The following is a 19,084-nucleotide window of genomic DNA, read 5'->3' as shown; positions in this document are numbered from 1 at the left end:
TAAAAAAAAGGAAAAAAAAAAGAAAAACGCACCCATGTAAGCAAGCAGAGGTACATCTTTCCGGAGTCTTGCCTACACAGATATTGATTCATATATAAGCCAAGTCGTGGGATAACACTGCATGTGAAATTTCTTCCAAAATAATAAAACATTAGCAACGGTGTCGTACATTTTTCTACCCCCCCCCCCCCCACGTACATTTTTCCAAGCCCCACCTTTTTCTAGATGCAATTACTGTGAAAAGAAGCTTGAACGAAGTCGTAATGAGGGTGTTAATTAAATACGTGCGTGCGCGTGTGTGTGTTGATCCTTGAGCGACACTGTCCGCAGACTGAACAAAAAGGCTGTGAGTCATCCTTATTCTACTTTTGGCTCAGCCCTCAGTGAATGGCACTTTGTCCATTATATATGCTTATTGAATTTATAACACAAATGCGCCCGAGAGAAATGGTGTGGCCAAAACATTTTGGTCTGCAAAAAAAAAGTGCCACTTCAATTTCCAAACATTCATGTGCAAAAAAAGTGTTCCCCGTCTGAAATAAACAGTTTTTGGAAACAGACTATCTAAAAATTCTCAACGGCATGTATTCTTTATCCTCTGCAACTCATATTAGTCCTGAGGACTTTCTCGCTATACATCTGCATTATACTGCCCCCATGTGGCCAAAGTGTGCATATCAAAAGTGGCCACAAAATATCCAATGAGTTGAAGCAAAAAGTGTGACCGAAATTATTTCTTCACATTCCATTTAATTATGTCATTACGCTTGTTTTGATATTTGTTGTGTTCACAACACATAATCACACATAATTTGAGTTTCAATCATGATCACAAATTGTACATGTCTCTTAAGGCACTGCTGTACCTTTTAGTAAAATTGAAAAGAACATAGCTTGGTACCTTGGAAAAGGGTGTTGTGCTAAAGTATTAAAAATATTGATAAATGTTACATAATTGATAAAGGCGCACAGAAAGCACAGGGGCAAAAAGTTCAGTCATTGTGTTTTCTCCCGGCTGAGCTTCAGGTGGAGGCCACGCTCTTAGCCACGGCGGGGACGGGATTTGTCTGCGGAGTTGGGGCGGGAAGCGGCGGTGCGGAAGACACAGTGGGTGTGCTATCCGCCGAGGTCGCGGGCGCCGCCGGCTCCACTTGGCCCATGCCCGCCGTTTCTTCCTCATCCTCGTCGTCGTCATCGTCTGTATAAGGAGGGGGAGGTGTCAGAGACAGGTTCCACGTCATGTGACGTCGACGTGCTCGTCACCTTGGAGGAAGTCAATGCTGCCCAACATCTCGCGCTCTCGCCGGAAATCGGCGGTGAAGTGATCCATGTTCTCGTAGCCTCGCTCTACTTTGTCCAGGTGAGACGTGCTACATGCTTCTGCTAGTCTAAGTGCAAAACAGATTTCTTACATTATACTTCATATGTGTGTGTGTTCACGGGTAAAGGTCATAGGTGCAGGCCAAATTCAAGTACTTTTGTGTTTCAGGTGTACTTACTGTTTGAGGAGAGGTTTTGTGTTCTGGAAGAGAGAAACCAAATGAAAGTCAGTCACCAGTGAAAAGGGATCACGGCGGCCATTTCGTTTTCTGACCTGCAGGAAGACGGCCATCTCCTGCTCTCCCATGATCTCCAGCCCCTTCTCCACGATCTTGCAGCTTTCCTCGAGGTGGTCTTCGTACTTCCTGGTCAGGCTCCTGATGTAGCTGACCTTCTCCTCCTGCTCGGCCGTCACCTTGAGACTCATGTCGCGTTTCTTGTCCTCTAGGATGGTGTAAAGCAGGTCGAACTTCTCGCACACCAGATTCTTCTGGCGACGACTGTTCTCCTTATTGTGGGAAATTAATTTCAGCGAGACGAAAAGACAGGGTGTGTATAGTATGCGAGATTTTTTTCCTTCCCTGTGAGGGAAAACTGACCTCTATGGCGCGACAGGCCTCCTCCAGTTGACCGATGATGCCCTGCAACCTGTCGTTGTTGCCCAGCATCATGGCGATGCCGTCGTTCAGCTCAGACTGCGTGAGTTGAGCCCTTCGTTTAGTTTTTTTTTTGGTTTTGTATTTCCTAGTCATTTTTTTTGGAAGGCGTGAAGCTCACCTTCTTGGTCTGGTAGATGCTGTTGATGGGCTGCACCTCGCAGTCCTTGTGTGCGCCAAACACTTTGCACATGGAGCACGTGGGCACGTTGTGGCTGATGCAGTAGATGTTGATCTTCTCATCCTTGTGAACGTCGCACATGGGCGCCACTGCCTCCTTGCGCTCGGGCACCGGCGTGCTGCCGCTGTTTTTATCGACGGGAAGAGCGATGTCACTTTGATAATGTCACAGTTTCGCATGGCCGGTATTGACGAATCAGTTGTCGGGTTTTGGCCGTGCGTGGAATGCAAGGGGCAAAATGGCGTCTGAGCAGAGTCGACTATGCATGCAAATAATTATTCAAATAAGTTCAAGATTTTATTACGTGACACTTTGGATGTTGATTTCCTGTCATTTCCTAACTAACCTGCTGGATTCCTGCTTAAACATGTCGATGATATTCTCCACCAACAGGTTCCGCTGCAGCCCGTAGACGCCGTGGCGGTCCAGGACTACCTCGTGCCTACAGGACGGACACCGGAAGCGGCCGCCAGACGCCAACGAGCCGCTCCTGGTGGTCGGCAGGTATGGGTTGGAAGCCTGAAGTTGTTGGACGTCAAAAGTTTTCAATTAATTTTTACATCACCAAAAAATGTTGTTTTTGTTTCCACTGTATATGTCGGAAAAAACAAGGACAGCAGTAAAGCGCAAGCTACTACCCATCCATGGCCTTACTTAAAACATTGGTTTGATGTTATCGGGTCCAAATGTCTTCTGGTCTAATTGTGCCAAAACAAAATACATCGCTGTCTGTATGGATAAGATGTATCTTTTGAGATGTCATCATGAGCTATTTACGTTCATACAAATGTCAAATGTTTCAATGACACGAGGTTAGCTTGAGGTGCTAACGTCAAGTAACAGTGCTCTAGATGGTCTTATTGGATGACGGTGAATACAGATAGCTGTCGAGTGGCTTGTTTTCTTACCTGGAAGACGTCGTTGGCGCATTTTCGGCACAGGTTGTGCTGGCAGGGCAGGATGACCACAGGCTTTGTAAACATCTCCAGGCATATCGGGCAAATTAGCTGCTTCTCCAGGTTCTCCATGGTGTTCCTCACTCTTCCGGGTTCCACAAAAACAAGAGCTGATTCACGTCAGGAAAAGATTGTTTGAGGAAAACAACATTAGGCCCCAAAGTACAAGGCCCGGGTGTGTTGCGCCTCTTTCTCTTGCTGCTGGTATCACGTCTGTTTTTAGAAGCTACTGCACTCACGTCACTGCCATTTATACCTTGCCCATATTTGAAACTGAGAAGGGAAGTGGCTGGCAGCTGCGGGTTGCCAACACTCTTCCCCTTTATTTACACAGTAAAGGCTTCGAGTAGTGCCTCTAGCTTTAGCCATCAGCAATCACATAAAAAAATGACCACTGTAATGATGCTAAAGGTTGGCAGCTGATGTTCTTAGAACTCAATTGGCCTTAATGAATAGTTGGGTCTCTAAAGTACCCGCCCACCTATTAAGTTTGAAATTAAAACACCAGTTAATCTGTCAAAAATGCTAAATGTTCCCTGTATTATCACCAACTGACATAATGACCACCAAACACAATAACAAGCACACTGAGATTGTGTACCCATGTCTTGGCAGTTGGAATGGGCGGCGATCTCGAGCAAAGAACCCTCGAGGACAAGGACCACGTGGAAGCAACAGTCGAATAGTGCCCCACCACATCAAAACTAAAAGATAAGCAAAGCTGCATTGTTAGTATGCATTCTGATCATGTTTGGCTAAGTTGTCAACTACGTTGTGTTTTGCTGTACACACAATTCCAGATTTCCTAACCCATTTAATTGCTTTTAGCTTTAACCCTCAATCTGGCTGGAATCTAATAACGACCCATTACCAGTTTTAAACCCAAAAATTAACGCGATTCATTTGCGAAGTCTGCTGTAATTAATAATTAGCTATCAAATAGAACAGGTTTGAAGAGTTGCAAGTACGACACTCTGTAAAGGACGATATTGAGTCACGTGAACATAAAGGACGATATCGAGTCACGTGAACATAGCGGAAGTAAATGTCCGTAGAATATTTAACAGCAGTCTCCAGATTTGCATTTGCATTGTTTTTCTTGTACAATGATCCACTGTTATATTAATGTACGAGTCCATCAGCTATTCTCTGGTTACATTATTCAAAAAACCTACTCCACTGCCATATTTTCGGATCCTTCGATAGCTCAGTTGGTAGAGCGGAGGACTGTAGAGGCTATACGGAGATCCTTAGGTCGCTGGTTCAAATCCGGCTCGAAGGAATGTTTTGTAACTTTTTTTTTAATTGCGTGAATGTAAATGGTGATTAAGAGTAATGAGTTTATGGCATCAAGATGAGTTAATTTTAACACATCACCCATATCCACCCATTTTTCCTTTCAAAAGCCTACCCGCTGATAAATACAGTCAACTAGTGCCATCTACTGGCGGGATATTCTGTATGATTGTACGTTCTGCTACGTTCCTACTCTACTACTAAATCCATTCCGGCCTCTACGATAAAAAGCAAAACATATTTAGCACATTTTAGGAAAACAATACCATTGTATTTTATAAAAAAACAGAGTGAATATAGTTTGATACAATTTTAAGAATTAATTATCTGTATGTGCATCATGATTTAATGCGTCAGTTCAACACATTGCGGTGATTCTTCTGGTGTGCCTCCATTGGCCACTGGGTGCTGTATAATATCGGTGATTATTACGCAGAGGATAAAGCTATTTTAATTAATTGATCGATCTGGTTTTAATCATATATTTTTCTCGGGTATAATAAAGCTTTCCATAAGTTGACAAAAAAGGGTGACCTTTTTTGTTCTACTCTAGTTTGCCACAAGATAGCGCAACATACCCAGCTCAGTTGCATTGCAGTTCCAAGTTTTTTTTTTTTTTTCTTTTTGGGGAAATTGACTGTCATATTATGCAAAATATGTATATTTTTATTTACTTCCTGGAATTATTTTAATGTATGCAAAATGTTTTTTTTAGCAATTGATTAATTATTGTTTAAAAATTAGAGTCGTAGGTTAATTACAGATTAAAAGTTTTGCCACAAGTAAACCAAACAACCCCGATTCATCATAACAAAGATTGTAAATGGTGTTTTTTCTAAACAATAAGACTCATTAGTGCATCCCAAAAATCATAGATGCCTCCGCCATCTGCAGTTGAATAAATATGATGTGCGCTCATGTGATGTGATGCGCTCATGTCCAATGGCACAGAACTGCAACCCGGTAACGTGAAATGACTCGTTGCACCGTCACGAGGTAACGAATCAATTACAGCTGTCCATGGAGCGGCGGGACCTTACGGGATTCTCTCCTCGCATCCCTCGAGGGCAATCAACAGGTACTCTGCTCGCACCCCTCGAGGGCAATCAACAGGTACTTTGCTCACCTGGCAGACCAGATAAGCTCCCTTGCCTCACTATCAATTAGCCGCTATGCCTGTTATTCCGACAGCCTACTTCCTCCAAGCGGATCCAAAGTAGTCATACACACCCCGCACCAAAAGATAATTGCTCAGGTTCAATTATCGCTATGTATGTACTCAAAACACATACTTCCCTTCCCAGCAAGTCGTAAAAATGTATTCAGATGGGTCGTATTGTCTCTGACGGCTGGAAATGATGTGGGTCGCCTTTGTTTGCGGTTAAGGTTGTATACTGACTAGTAAGGGGAAGCCATAGAAATTGAGAGGGCAGGGGGGATTATCCACTGGGCACGGGAGCCTGACTGTTGCCATGACACAGCCATTCCCCCCACTCCGTATCCTCCACACTGCATGGAACTCCCCAAATAAAATGTCCTTATTCTGCTCCATTACCGTGTTTATCTTGGGAAGCGGGGAGGGGATGAGAACCACTCATCCAGTGTGTGTATTCAGCTGCACTTTATCAAACACGCACGCAGCAAACACACACAGCAAAATCAATCGTTTGTTTGGATGCCAGATAAACACACCATGAAAAAAAGCGACATTTGCTGAGTGTGCCTTTACATTTAAAATATCTTGAGTCACTACTACTAAGCTCCTGAGTAGTATGAGTCATGAGAGGAAGGTAATCACAGGCAATGATGTGTGTGTGCGTGCGTGTGTGTTTGTGGAGAGCGCTTCAGGGCAAGCCCCGTTGTGTGGAGGAATACCCTTGAGAAAATCACCACTCGGAATAGGTCTTGGGAACAAAGCCAATAGGAGTACCGTGTTCATTCCGCATGGGAAACAGCAACCAATCCTCGCGGTGCTTACAACTACCGTCTCTCTCCTATTGGTCACGTGTAAATCGAAGGCGTTTTAGTTTTCCCTTTTTTTGTGCGTGTGGCTCCCCCACAACAGCACCATCTCTGGCAGGTGGTGTCGCCCTTTAAGGAAACAGCAGCCGGCCGACCGTTAATATCGTTTTTTTGAGTCTTTAGCACGGAATAGCTTGCGTGTGGGTTGTTTGATCACTATTATATTAACGAGTGATCATTTCACGTATCCACGGCCATGACAAGCTTTGACAAGCCACCCGGAACGCGGCGGACGAGCTAGAAACGAGAACGTCGGGGTTCCCCCCTTCCTCTTCTGCCACTTTGGTGGTCTAAAAGGAGCCAGCGACTTGTTCAACGCTTGCGGAATCGGGAACGAGCGAGTGAGGCCGTGGTGGGGGTATTAGAAGACCCCTCCACTCCCAATAACCAGCACCACCACGCCGCTGCGACTTGTCGAGCTCTCATCTCCAGGAGTTGGGCTCTCCCTTCGTCGGCGATATGTCGATGTGAAACGTCGAAGCTCCATTTTTGTTGGGGGTTGGGGGGTGGAAGTGAGGGTTTTTTTTTTGGGGGGGGAGATTGTTGCCTGTTAACATGCGGAGCCCAAAAAGCTGCGGACCTTCGTTTCTGCTTTGAGAAGGAGACAGGAGGAAAAAGGGGAGAACAAAAAAATGAGGAAGCGTCTACATAAAGACCCCGAAAATGACGAGGTCTTATTGTCTGGTGGGTCCTCAGGCCTGGATTTGAGCAGATCGAGAAGGAAAGGCTCTCCTTGAGTTTTTTTTTTTTTGTTGTTGTAATATTTGTTTTGATTGCCATCACTATGACACCAAAGGAGCGCAAACGGTGTTTTTCCCCCCTTTGGAAGTTGTGCCAGAGTGGCTCACAATGAACAGAAACACTTTCAACTTGGATAAAAGATCGTATTATTGACAATTTTTGCTTGCTATATTTTCCAAGTATTTCTTTGTTATCTCCCTGACTATTCAATGGAAGTATGCTATCAGCTACCGGTGTTGCCTCTAGACAGGCCGGTTCCCAAGCACGTCCTGAGCCGCAGGGGAGCCATCAGTTTCAGCTCCAGTTCCTCGCTCTTTGGGGCCCCGGACCCCAGACAGCTTTCACAGGTAATCACACTCTGCATTTCACATATTGTGTTGCCAACCCTCAAATGGCTGCGTTCATTTCTGAGGCCTTAAAAAGCAGCATCCAGACTGCTGTCACAGGTAAACATGCTGTTTTCTACTCATTGTGTCTCCTTTGTGCTCCCCACACTCCCTAAATTGCTGAGTTAATCCCAGAGACATTCAAAATCAGCATCCAACTCTCTCATTGAGCTTTGATGCCAGTTGTAGAAGACTAACATGCCCCCTTTCCATTCTTTGTGTAGCCCCACAGTTTTCACTCATAGTGTGTAGCCACCCCCAAAATGGTTGCTCTAGTTCTCTAGGCCTTAAAAAGTAGCATATGTTGCTACTTTCTCTTTAGAATTTTTTTGGTAATTGTGTAGTCACCTCGATTGTTTGAACTCATTCCAGAGGCCTTAAAAAGCAACGTTTAGCAAATAGGACCAAAGGAATCTTGCAGGTGGTTGCCGGGGGTATCGGCCCGACACAAAACCATCGAGGCGCTTGCAATTTTCTTATCTTTGTGGTTTTTGACCACACTTTTTTTTTTTTTAAATGCGTGCGTGTTCGTCGCAGATATAGGTCTCGTTTTACCATTTTGCTACATCTGCCAGCGGAAACATGCCAAGACCACTGCGCTGTTATTTATGTCAACATCCCTTGACACATTGGTAGAAACGACCTGTCACGTTTGAACTTCCTGCTTTGTCACTGGTGGAAATGTGCTTCCGATAGGCTTGCATGTTCGGTGTGCTTTCAGAACAACCAAAAAAGCAACCCGGTTATGTTTTACTTAATATTGGTGTAGCCCAAAATTCTTTATAGTTAAGTCTTTTTTTCAAACTTTCCAAGGGTTCTACTCAGTGGATTTTGGGTCAGTAGGCTGGTTGTGTTCATGGCTCCTAAAATACACACGGTCCATAAAGCGCTTCAAAGGCAAGAGTAGTCGTGGGCCAATGTTTACAATTCTCTCAGTGGTTTTCTTTCTTCGTGTTCAGCTCACTTCCCTTCGCTTACTCAAGAGCCGACTCCTGCTTAGCGCTGCGTTTCACCGTCGGGCACATTTATGAAGCATGAAGTCACCGCCTGACCCCTGGAGAACCCTCCTTGCCCCAAGCTGGCTATTAGCGCTTTGTGTACGACCCTGCCCTACATATGCACCCATGTGTGTCCGCTTTGAAGCTAGCCACGCTGTCACGGGGGGGGGAGGAGGCTTCTTTAAATCTATAGTCCAGGCTATCAATGGACCTCACTGTTGTCGGGCCCCCTCGGTGATTAGGAGCAATCGGCTCGGCCTGTCATCCATCAGGAGAACGGCAGTTAGGTTAAAATCTGCTGGAAGTTCAAGGGACCAAAATAATTCATTCCGAGTCTCATTTCCATCAGGCAGTTTGGTTCATTTTCGTACCAGACATGGTTCTATTGTAAAGTTACCGGTTGGAACCGCCCTGTCCCAAACTGAATGCAGCTGTGCAACTTTGTGGACATGGCATTTTTGGGGCACCTTACCTCGGGCTACCAAATCCTGAGACTGGTTGCACTGCTGCAAACTAGATCAAGGTCTACCGTGACAAATTGTCGCGGTTACGACGCTCAGCAATTTGCCTTTGTCACAGATCCACATATCCCGCGCCCCGACTTGTATTTAAAACCGCAAGAGGTGTGTGTGTGCTCTTGCGGCCGTGTGTTTTTTTGCACGCGGTACCGCTGGCCCCTTGTTTGTGGAAGCAGGGCCGGACCGGCACGGTAGAACCAGAACTGTCGGGCTTGTGCTTCGCCACTGTGGGCAGTGGTTTGGCCCGCCGCCAGACTCGCAGATGGCCCAAAACTCGCTTCAGTCTTTTTTTTTTCTCTCTCTCTCATTTGGCTATTTTGTTCCGCTCACACACAAGCTCTCTGTTACTGACTCTCTCCACCGCCACCTTCTTCTTCTCCGTGCCTCCGCTGATGACGACAATTCCTTTTTGTAAACACGGGGCCAAGGCGGGTTAAAGACACGAGCGAGTCTCGGGTAAATATGTCGCTCTGTAGGAATGCTTGCAACGGGTTGTAAGGAAAAATGCTGCGGAGGAGGCGGCGGCTTCGCGCAGCATAACAAAAGGCCTCATTTATCCTTTGTTTCTTTGAGGTAATGCAAAAGTTCTGCTGATCATTTTTTGGAACAGAGCGCGAAATGAAAGGACCGCAAGTTTGCCACAAGGAGTCATGCGCTTCCCATCTCACACGTTCCTAGATGATAGCAGATCATTTGACGGTCTCACCGCCGTGTGGCTTCCAGAAAACACAAAAGCTCTCATTAGCATGCCAAGCACCGCAGTTCAGTTCAGCTAGCCCGCGGTACGACACGGAATGCTAAAGCCCCGACCCGGTCCGTGTGCGTTTCCACTAGCGGGTGCGGTGTAGGCAGGATGCCAAGAGCTGCATCAGCTACCGAAATAGTGCGCTGACATTACTCGAAGCGCTTTGAGCCTTTCCAAATCTCATGGCACACTACCCCCCCCCCCAAAAAAAAAAGCTCTGTGCTGGCTGGCATGACTGCACTAATGCTACAACCTTTATACAGTAATTAAACATTTGTGATCTAGCAGGGCTGTAAATGATGCACTGTGACAGCCAGAAAGAAGGATCAGTGATCAGATAATAACGATACGTGGCATTGGGAGATAATGGAGGTCACTTGCTCGGACCATGAAAACGCCCTTCGGCTATCTGCCGTATGTACCGCCAAATCATTGTCGCCATCATCGTCAGAGCTGCGTTGGTTTTCCGGCCTCATCAGAGATGTTTAGACACACCGAGCGATAAGCTCGTGCGTAAGAGCAGCACGCCGAAGCCACACTATGGACGCTTCTGTGCGCATAAATGATAAGCCGCCACTGTGGGTGGGGATGGGGGCGGTTGATACTTTGTTGATTTAAACTGCAGCGATAAGGCCGCGTGCATCTGCGTAGGGCTCTCGCATTGACGTCGGTTCAGGATGTGGTAAGAATGCTGAAGGAGCCAAGTGTTTCACAAGCGTCCTCAAAGGCTGGCTTTTTTTTTTTTTTTTTTTTTAACCCTAGCACTGCCGGCTGGAGGTTTTCTGCGAAAATTCCCCGTAGATGGTCCCGCAATTTGTCACCAAGCAGGAACGTGTAGTATTTGGTAAACAAACGGGAGCGAACCCTTGCATCCTGCCTTCATTTGGATGCAAGACACTGGCCTCCTTTCTTGTTGTTTTCCTCTGCGAGGGGCCCCCCTCTTATCACATGACCGTTCTGTTTTTGTGCCGCCGTGTCGAGTGCAGTCGAGAACGCGACTCCGCGTATCGACGACGATCTGACTGACACAAGTGTATTTATTTACCTTTTTTGGTGTGGATTTAACCCCCCTCCCCAAATAGTCACCAGGCCTCTTAAGACAAAGTTGACCCAGGCAAGCAATTAGAGTCTGGGGATGATTGTGAGTCGACGTTGCCTTTGTAGACGGTTTGTAAAAAGCCCACATGAAAGGCAGTTTATGGCACCGGTTTAATATAAAATAAAGAAGTTGCAGATGGGTCGCTCCTTATCTTGCGCACGGGGACCAATTGGCCTCCTTTCCAGCCAGCAGCGGTCTCTCAGAAACTCAGCGAGTCGATCTCGTTAAACACTCTAACGACAAGTAGGTTCCAGCCGGGCCTTTTTTGTGTGTGTGTGTGTGTGTGTGTGTGTGTGTGTGTGTGTGTGTGTGTGTGTGTGTGTGTGTGTGTGTGTGTGTGTGTGTGTGTGTGTGTGTGCGTGCGTGCGTGCGTGCGTGCGTGCGTGCGTGCGTGCGTGCGTGCGTGCGTGCGTGCGTGCGTGCGTGCGTGCGTGCGTGCGTGCGTGCGTGCGTGTGCGCGTGCGCGTGTGTGTGCGCGCGCGCGCGCGTGCAAAACACACGCCGGCGTGGTCCGAATCGACCCTCAGTTGAAGCTTAGCACTGAGTTTGTGGAATGTGCTGCAAGAAGTCGTAAGCTTTCTTGCTTATGAATGTGACTTCAACTGCTTTACTGGTTTCGCTATCTGTCAAAGGAAGAACCGCCGTTGTTGACTCACTGTGAGAAGCACCTGTCCTTTTGAGGGAAGTGTTAAAATTCCGTAACAGGGCATCGTAACGGTCGACTGGCAGTGAAAAGGCATCGGAAGGCATTGTGTCGCAATCTTGTGATGACAGGATGTTTGTTCGCAAAGTGTGATGGTGGAGCAATTCACTAATCTGATATTGGCCTTTGCCACAAGAGCCCGGCCTCCATTTTGTAATACATCAACCATAAATTGGTGTTCTGGCAGCACGCTTAGTTTGTGGTTAGCATGTCGTACTCGTATTCAGAGATCCGAGTTCTGTTTGGATTTCATGATTGCCTGTCAACTCTGTGAGTAATTTGCTGGGCTTGTGTAGGACGGAATACAGACTGATCCTAACTCGCATATTGTGTTAGTTTTTTTTTTTTTTTTTTTAAGATCTCTCTGGCAGATACTTAACAGAACCACCCGAGAGAGTTACACTCCAGTGCAGCGAGGTCGTTTTAATTCGTGTCTTGGGCATAATGTTGGCCTCGGTTAAACTGCAGCAGTCAGACATTAGCTAAACGCGAAGCCCCCCTTGGGTGAAATTCGTACACCACGTGACCCCGACCCCTCCCCACGTCTGTGACCTCAGAAACCCGAGTAGCGCAACCCCAGGCGGAGACGCTGAGCCGAGATAAGAAACAGCCACGTTTAAATGAGGTTTTCATGGAATTGCACGGCGGACAATGGACACGCTTATTATGTTAGGAGAGCGCTACAAACAATACGAGGGAGATTAGGCCCTTCTCAAGACTCCTTCCAACGCAGACCAAATGTCTGCAACGCCAGATGTTCGACAAATGTAGAACATTCTCTAAAAGATTTTTTTAATCGTACCGATCGGCACGCATCGTCATTCCACAACTGGTTAGGCCGATTCGACGGATTCTATGATCACCAAAAGCGAGTCTGGCATCTAAATGGCGAAAAGTCCCACGCGTACCCCAGACCTTTACCTGAAACTGTTGAAATCCCTTGGACACATTAAACTGAGAGAATCGAAAAATCATCGTTTAAAGCAAAGGGAACACGACGCGGAAGTAAGGCTTGCTTGCCGTCACCGAATCGATCAGCGTCGGGACGCGGCGATATTTATAATGACCTCATTCCAGCGTAGTCCGGCGAATTATGTTTTCCATTTGACGCCCCCCCCCCCCCCTATTCATTCCAAGTGGAAGGAGGTCACTGGCCCAGCAGATGGAGAGAATTTTTAATCCCGCCTTGTTCCACGCCAGGGCAAATGCTTGTGATGACAAACAAAGTGGAAAGGCACACGAGAATCGCTCGTATTTTTGTAGTATTCACCAAGCGCATTTAACCACCCATAAAGGTTCTCACATTTAGCAACGCTGCACTTTTCGATGACATCGCAGATAGTACCTCCAATGGAGCCACACCTTTGTGTTAGCGCGATTAGAAGTACAGCCTCAGACCTACCCCCTTGTCCAAACAGCAGCGCATTGATGTGCTCTGTTTTGCATACCCACCTTTCAAAATGCCCACGTGACTTCAAAGCATCATATTTTCACGCACGCTTACCTACAGCTAAATTGCGTCCCAGTTAACGTGACCCGATTTGACCTCAAGTCCATCAATTTTTGTTATACCTTGACAACGGTGGGGGGGAAAAAATATCTAATAAGTAAACACACATTGTGTAGTCAGAGCACGCTTCAACACAATCTATACGGTTCACACTGAGGGCCGACGCGGTGTGTAAACACTGCGGCCTGTTGACACTAAAATACAGCTTTTTTGCGGATGACCCAACCTTGTTTCGAACTGTTTGCTCGCTGGTGAAATATTAGCTTTGTATTGACTGGCGATATGACCTCAGAAGGACGCGTACTGTATATATGGGCGTGTGTGGAAGAGACTTTGGGTAAGAACATGCTGGCTTATGGGGAACTGGAAACTCAAGCCCTAGAGGCGAGGGAGTCTTCTCAGACGAGTGTCCGGGACGTGTCGAGAGCACAGAGACGTGCGGCGCGCACGTTATCGACCCCCCCAATCCCCACAGCAGGTGTGTGTTGACAGAGCAAATACACGCTCGCTCGGCACGGTTACGTCGGAGTGCGCTTGTGACTCAGCTGCTTTCTACCCCTGCTGAGCTGCGCCGCACATGCGACTCAGCAGCCCGTCCGTGTCGGGCGCTGTGTTCCGGTGACAAGGTCAACGGGAGCGCGGCGACTCTTTTTCTTTTCAGCTGTGACACGGAAGAAGCGGTCAATATCATTTTATAGTCTACATTTCCATGGAATAATGTCGTGTGTGTGTGTTTATATGTGTGTGTACACAGCTGACACGCACCTCATGTTTGGTCTGCCAACTGATAATAGCATCGTGCGAGCAATATCGGCAGAATGATAGGAGGTTGCGACACGTTTATCAGTGTTTATGTACACACACCCCTACACACACGCACGCACATTGGTAAGATGAGAGCCATCGTATCACTCGCACCAGTCATTACGCCGTAAACTTTATAAAGTGTCACTTTACAACTCTTCCCCATTATCTCTTGTTTATGTGTGTTTACGCAGAGACGCGGGGCCATCTCGTACGACAGCTCAGACCAGACGGCGCTTTACATTCGTATGCTAGGTAAGTGTTTCCTCGACATGCAGTCCGTTACGCATCGCAATTCAACGAGCGTCGTCTGTGGAAGGCGGAGTTGAACCCCAAAAATGTTCTTTCGAATAATATAGTCAGAAGACGCACACTCAAGTCTGACTGGCTTCCAGTTGTTGATGTTGACAGCTGTCTTTAGCTTTATTTTTTCCGGCCTCTTTTTAATCCTTTCACAAGGCCGCGTCTGACGTCATGGGCGCAAAAACATCTGCGCTCTGTCCCCGCACGCTCAGGCAGCCTGGTGTCGTGCCACCACGGCTGAGAATGACATGACCTACATCCGATCTCCCACCCTTAATGCACCGCGGACCCTGTGACTCTCCAAACGTGCGCTAATCACGGCGTCAAGTGCGCGCACGTGCTCCGGCCGAGCACATGCTGACGGATTCACGCACGCATGAATGTGTCGCCTCGGGCCATGTGAATCGTTTTATGACGTGCACGTGCGACGCTGCGGATTAGACGCGCGTTCCATCATGATGACTGCTTCCAACAATATTGTCAAGTGCTAAAATGGCAGAATTCGCCACTAGGGGGTGATGAAGGATTCCATCACCGTTCCGTCGCCTTTGTGGTTTAAATCTGTTAAAATCTCGCATTAGTTCATCTTTGAGGGAAGTGGACAAAACGATCCAAAATGGCTGCCTCAAACTAAAATGGCCGACTCTCTGTGACATTTTGGCGGTGGGTTTTGAGTCTTTCATTTTGTGGTTCTACTCATTGAGGTCCATGAACATTGATGAAAACTCCAATGTTTGGTGATTTAGCATCTTGTGTACGTAGTTCAAATTTGGTCGTAAAGTCTCTGACCAATTTCTTATAAAGATTGTAAATGGCAACTTTAAGCCTGAATGGCCTTCTCAGGTTTTGAAACAGTTTTTTGTGTGGTGTTGTGTGTGTGCGTGTTGGTGCGCGTGTGTGTTGGTGCGAGAATTTAAATGCAATTACAAGTGTCATGCTGGAAACACACACTGCATTCTATGACACCCCTTTGGAATGATTTGGCATGTCTGGCTGCTGTTATTGTGGTGAAGCACAGCTGGCCAAAAAGTCAGGCTGAGGACCACCTTGACAGGTTCTGTGTTGTGATGACATTGCATGCCAAGCTCCTTGTCTGTCCACTACTTCTGTTCCTCTGTGTTGTTTGCCTGATGCCGAACATACCCCTCCCTCGTCTTCAATTAGAAATTAACACTACCCCCCCCAAGCACCCACACAGACGTGCTGTAATTGCATGAGCCTTGAGGAAATAAGTGCAAATTTCTTCCAGGAGATGTGAGAGTGAGAAGTCAGGTTGGATTCAAACCGGAACGACGAACCTCCTATCCGTATCTGTGCATCGACTTCCGAAACCTTCACAGTGAGTACGATTGGCCTTCGTCGCGTCCGCCGCCGCCCCTCCTCTTCGGACACTACCTCACATAAACCCAAAGCTGTGTGTCCCAACCCCCCACCCCCGAACAACACCTTGTCAATGACATCACAACACAGACGCATTGTGTGTGTGTTTGTGCGTCTCATGCTGCTGTGTTTCCAGCTTGTGGTCGCAGTTTATTCAGTTGTGCTGCTTTTGTGTGTGTGAGTGTGTGTGTGTCAGAGAGAGAGAGAGACCGAGAGCCAGCGAGAGAGAACACTGACAAAGCAGGTCTGCTTGTGTGTAGCCAGACAAAAAGGCTTACTGGTGGGCGGCTTTGTCAGCACTGAGCCGAGTGTGGAAGTCATGTGACAAGCTTGCGCATCCAAACAAGAAAAAAAAAACGAACATTCCTTGTAACTTGTTAAGCATCATTTTTTGTGTGTGCGCGCGCACAGCACGCCTGGGCAGCGAGTCAGAAGTGGCAGTGTGCTCGGCCCCCGAGAGAAGGGTGCGCCGGTTGCTCAGCCTCCAGAGGTACCTTCACTCGTCCCGCCTGCTGCGGGGGCTAGCCCAGCAGATCCCACTCCCCATCCTCGACGAGGACTACAGTGGACAGGCCCGCGTAAGATCTACACAAGATACGCACGCAAAGTTGGCAAGAGGCCTGAATCCATTCATCGAATAACTCCAGTTTTTTGATAACCAAAAAATAAAATCTGCGCTTGTCTTGTTTTGCAGTGCATGCTGGAGAAAGTGGGCAACTGGAATTTTGACATTTTCCTCTTTGACAGGTTGACCAACGGTATGTAGAAAAAAAAAAAAAAAAACCGTCGCAAGCATAGTGTATGTCTCAATGGCGCCATCTACAGGTTGCTTAGCGGCAGTGCAACATTTTTGACACGCTCCCATCACCTTCAAATATCTTTGTAGGAAATGGCCTGATCACGCTGACATTCCACCTGCTGGATCAATACGGCCTGGTGGAGCTGTTCCGACTGGACGTGGTTCGGTTGTGGCGCTTTCTGGTCTTGGTCCAGGAGGACTATCACGCCCGCAACCCTTACCACAACGCCGTGCACGCCGCCGACGTCACGCAGGCCATGTACTGCTACCTGCGGGAACCCGCGGTGAGGCTTGATGCACATTTGTAGCACCGCTGGCATTCCTTTATTTTATTGTCTTAACGTTAGCGTGTGTTGAGCGCAGCTGTCCAAGTCTCTGACGTCATACGACATCTTGCTGGGCTTGCTGGCCGCCGCCACTCATGATCTGGACCACCCTGGAGTCAACCAACCCTTCCTCATTAAGACTAACCACTATCTGGCTTCACTCTACAAGGTGATGACTGATCCCAAAAATTGTTTTCCTTTTAATTTAACATTTGGTTGTTCACAGAATACCTCAGTTCTGGAGAATCACCACTGGAAGTCTGTCGTGGGCCTGCTCCGAGAGACGGGGCTCCTCTCCCACCTGCCTGCCGAAGACAGGTCTGCTCATGTCAACGTCTGACCGTGACATCATCGTCAACGCTCATCTGTGTGTGTGCCTCAGCCTGAGCCTGGAGAGGGACCTGGGCTCGTTGATCCTGGCCACGGACATCAGCAGACAGAATGACTACCTGTCTCGGTTCCGTCTGCACTTGGACCAGAACAACCTGTGCTTGAGCAACGCCAGCCACAGACACTTTGTGCTTCAGGTGCTCTTCGGTTCCTCTGAATGTTCCGCTAATCGTGAAGCTCTTTTAAATGAAGGACTTTCTTTTGGCAGATGGCTCTGAAGTGCGCTGACATCTGCAACCCGTGCCGGCCGTGGGAGCTGAGCAAGCAGTGGAGCAAGAAAGTCACCGAGGAGTTCTTCCAACAAGGTCCACGGCACACTTTGAAAGATGACATCCATTTTTGTTGCATCTTTGCCGTTTCCTTGAACTGTAATTTTCCATCACGCAGGCGATGTTGAGAAGAAACACAAACTGGAAGTCAGCCCGCTTTGTGACCGAGCCAATAACACAATGGGCAACATTCAAATCGGTGAGCAACACGCGTCCACCGGCCGATGACATCCGGCATTTTAAGCATTTGCGTCCTCGCCAGGCTTTATGACGTACGTGGCCGAGCCGCTGTTCACCGAGTGGTCCCGCTTCTCTGACACGCGTCTGTCCCAGACCATGCTGGGCCACATGGGCCTCAACAAGGCCAGCTGGGGCAGCCGAGAACAAAGCCCAAGCCCGGACCCACCACCGACACCACCACTAGCGCATGCCTCTCCAAAGACAAACCTCAGGGAAGGGGAGTATCCTGACGCCTCTTGACACACACACACACACACGCACACACTGGGGGGAGCGCCTTGATCCCATAAAGTTTGATCTTCTCGCTAAACCACTGATTTTATTTAATTTATTTAATTTGATTTGTTATTGGACGTAGAGCAATACGTAGATACCTCATTTGGCGCCTGCTGTAATTTCCCTTTTTTTTTTCTTCAATTTTTTCATTTTTTTTAATTTATTTGTCGCTCCAGAAGACATTCGTAGTGCCATTTGATGCCGAGTATTCACACGCATCCTTGCGTGGGGTCACGTTGCTATTGACTCTTCCTCCAAAAGTGACAGGCCCAGTCGTTTGCTGCCTCTCGACCAACCCAGACTGTTGACTTCTCCACTTCACACGCAAACTCTCACTATTGGAAGCACAACTCCTGCACATGTTTTTTTTTTCTTTTTTTCTTCATAGCACAAAGCAGTTGAAGCCATACTCAAAAACACACACTTGGTCACGTGACTATCACACACTCACGCAAAGCAGTTGAAGCCATACACGCATACACACTTACACATACGCTTTTGTTTGGTAGCACAAAGCCACACACTTACACACACACACACACACACTCATATTTTTTGGGGGAAGCACAAAACAGTAAAAGCCATACAATACACACACACGCACACACATTGAACTCTTCCGCTCTGAGCCTCTCAGGGTTTTAGTCATTAAAGAAAACGGAGGATGAGGATCCTCTGTCTTAAAGGGCCACACACACACACACTCTCGCACACACACTCTCTCGCTCACACACCCGCTGTACAGATGCCTTACGACTATGCACAAGCGACAAGCTAAGTGACCAAACTCATCTTGATGATAACGAAGATAATGACCACATTCCACGGTGCAAAACCCTCCCGTGAAAATCGATCGCAGATGTTTGTTCCCGCCCCCTCGCTGTTGACAAGTGCTGTAAGACTGTTTTTGTTTTTCCAAACTGTTTACAATTCTATCGCGACAGCCATTTTGTTTTCTCGGGAAAAGGGGAGGGAAGGGCAAGACTGGAGTTTTTTGTAAAGGCTTTTCATGCTCTTTTTCCACTTTTTGATACATGGCCGTTGCAAGTTGTTTTTGGAAGAATAAAAAGAAAACCTCTTGTTGACTAAAAAGTGGACATTTTGGTATTATTACATTTTTTTCCTTTCACCATTTCCTCTTTTTAAATCACACACTTGGACTGGTC

General features: G+C 47.3%; 2 protein-coding genes and 1 non-coding gene across 9 annotated transcripts; 2 read left to right on the top strand and 1 right to left on the bottom strand.

Moving 5' to 3' along the window:
* Positions 1 to 730: 730 nt before the first annotated feature.
* trim55b (tripartite motif containing 55b) lies at positions 731 to 4,094 on the bottom strand. The gene is made up of 9 exons (XM_088364099.1): positions 3,715 to 4,094; positions 3,066 to 3,198; positions 2,504 to 2,676; positions 2,098 to 2,281; positions 1,920 to 2,015; positions 1,595 to 1,828; positions 1,500 to 1,522; positions 1,264 to 1,388; positions 731 to 1,198 (listed from the first exon to the last, which is right to left on the bottom strand). Exons 1-9 carry the CDS (start codon positions 3,810 to 3,812, stop codon positions 1,023 to 1,025), a joined length of 1,242 nt encoding a protein of 413 aa, XP_088220225.1. The 5' UTR covers positions 3,813 to 4,094; the 3' UTR covers positions 731 to 1,022.
* Positions 4,095 to 4,309: 215 nt separating this feature from the next.
* On the top strand, positions 4,310 to 4,395 carry trnay-gua (transfer RNA tyrosine (anticodon GUA)). The gene is given in 2 exon segments: positions 4,310 to 4,346; positions 4,360 to 4,395. It is a non-coding gene; the product is annotated as a tRNA-Tyr (tRNA).
* A 2,061-nt stretch (positions 4,396 to 6,456) lies between these two features.
* pde7a (phosphodiesterase 7A) lies at positions 6,457 to 19,010 on the top strand. 7 transcript variants are annotated; one of them, XM_088363108.1, is made up of 12 exons: positions 6,457 to 7,519; positions 14,130 to 14,190; positions 15,491 to 15,577; positions 16,030 to 16,229; positions 16,313 to 16,376; positions 16,505 to 16,701; positions 16,781 to 16,912; positions 16,970 to 17,061; positions 17,126 to 17,270; positions 17,342 to 17,438; positions 17,521 to 17,601; positions 17,665 to 19,010. In XM_088363108.1, the coding sequence occupies exons 1-12, from the start codon at positions 7,382 to 7,384 to the stop codon at positions 17,880 to 17,882; spliced, it is 1,512 nt and encodes a 503-aa protein (XP_088219234.1). In that variant the 5' UTR covers positions 6,457 to 7,381; the 3' UTR covers positions 17,883 to 19,010. The 7 variants fall into 7 exon arrangements, with proteins under 7 accessions (XP_088219234.1, XP_088219233.1, XP_088219236.1 ...); XM_088363107.1 differs by having other exon boundaries at positions 15,488 to 15,577; XM_088363109.1 differs by having other exon boundaries at positions 6,945 to 7,519; positions 15,488 to 15,577; positions 16,030 to 16,196.
* Positions 19,011 to 19,084: the final 74 nt, after the last annotated feature.

The sequence above is a fragment of the Syngnathus floridae genome, chromosome 20 (genome assembly GCF_059516105.1).
Source record: "Syngnathus floridae isolate MCC-2025c chromosome 20, RoL_Sflo_1.0, whole genome shotgun sequence".
NCBI lineage: Eukaryota > Metazoa > Chordata > Actinopteri > Syngnathiformes > Syngnathidae > Syngnathus > Syngnathus floridae.
This window is presented reverse-complemented; position numbering and strand designations above follow the sequence as displayed.

Coding starts and splice junctions, on each gene's coding strand:
- trim55b (XM_088364099.1), bottom strand. CDS start 3,812: ATGTGGTGGGGCACTATTCGACTGTTGCTTCCACGTGGTCCTTGTCCT. Junction 3,199..3,714: donor TTCCAACTGCCAAGACATGG/GTACACAATCTC, acceptor GGAACCCGGAAG/AGTGAGGAACACCATGGAGA. Junction 2,282..2,503: donor TTTAAGCAGGAATCCAGCAG/GTTAGTTAGGAA, acceptor CGATAAAAACAG/CGGCAGCACGCCGGTGCCCG.
- pde7a (XM_088363107.1), top strand. CDS start 7,382: ATGGAAGTATGCTATCAGCTACCGGTGTTGCCTCTAGACAGGCCGGTT. Junction 14,191..15,487: donor GCTTTACATTCGTATGCTAG/GTAAGTGTTTCC, acceptor AATTTCTTCCAG/GAGATGTGAGAGTGAGAAGT. Junction 17,062..17,125: donor CACCTGCCTGCCGAAGACAG/GTCTGCTCATGT, acceptor TGTGTGCCTCAG/CCTGAGCCTGGAGAGGGACC.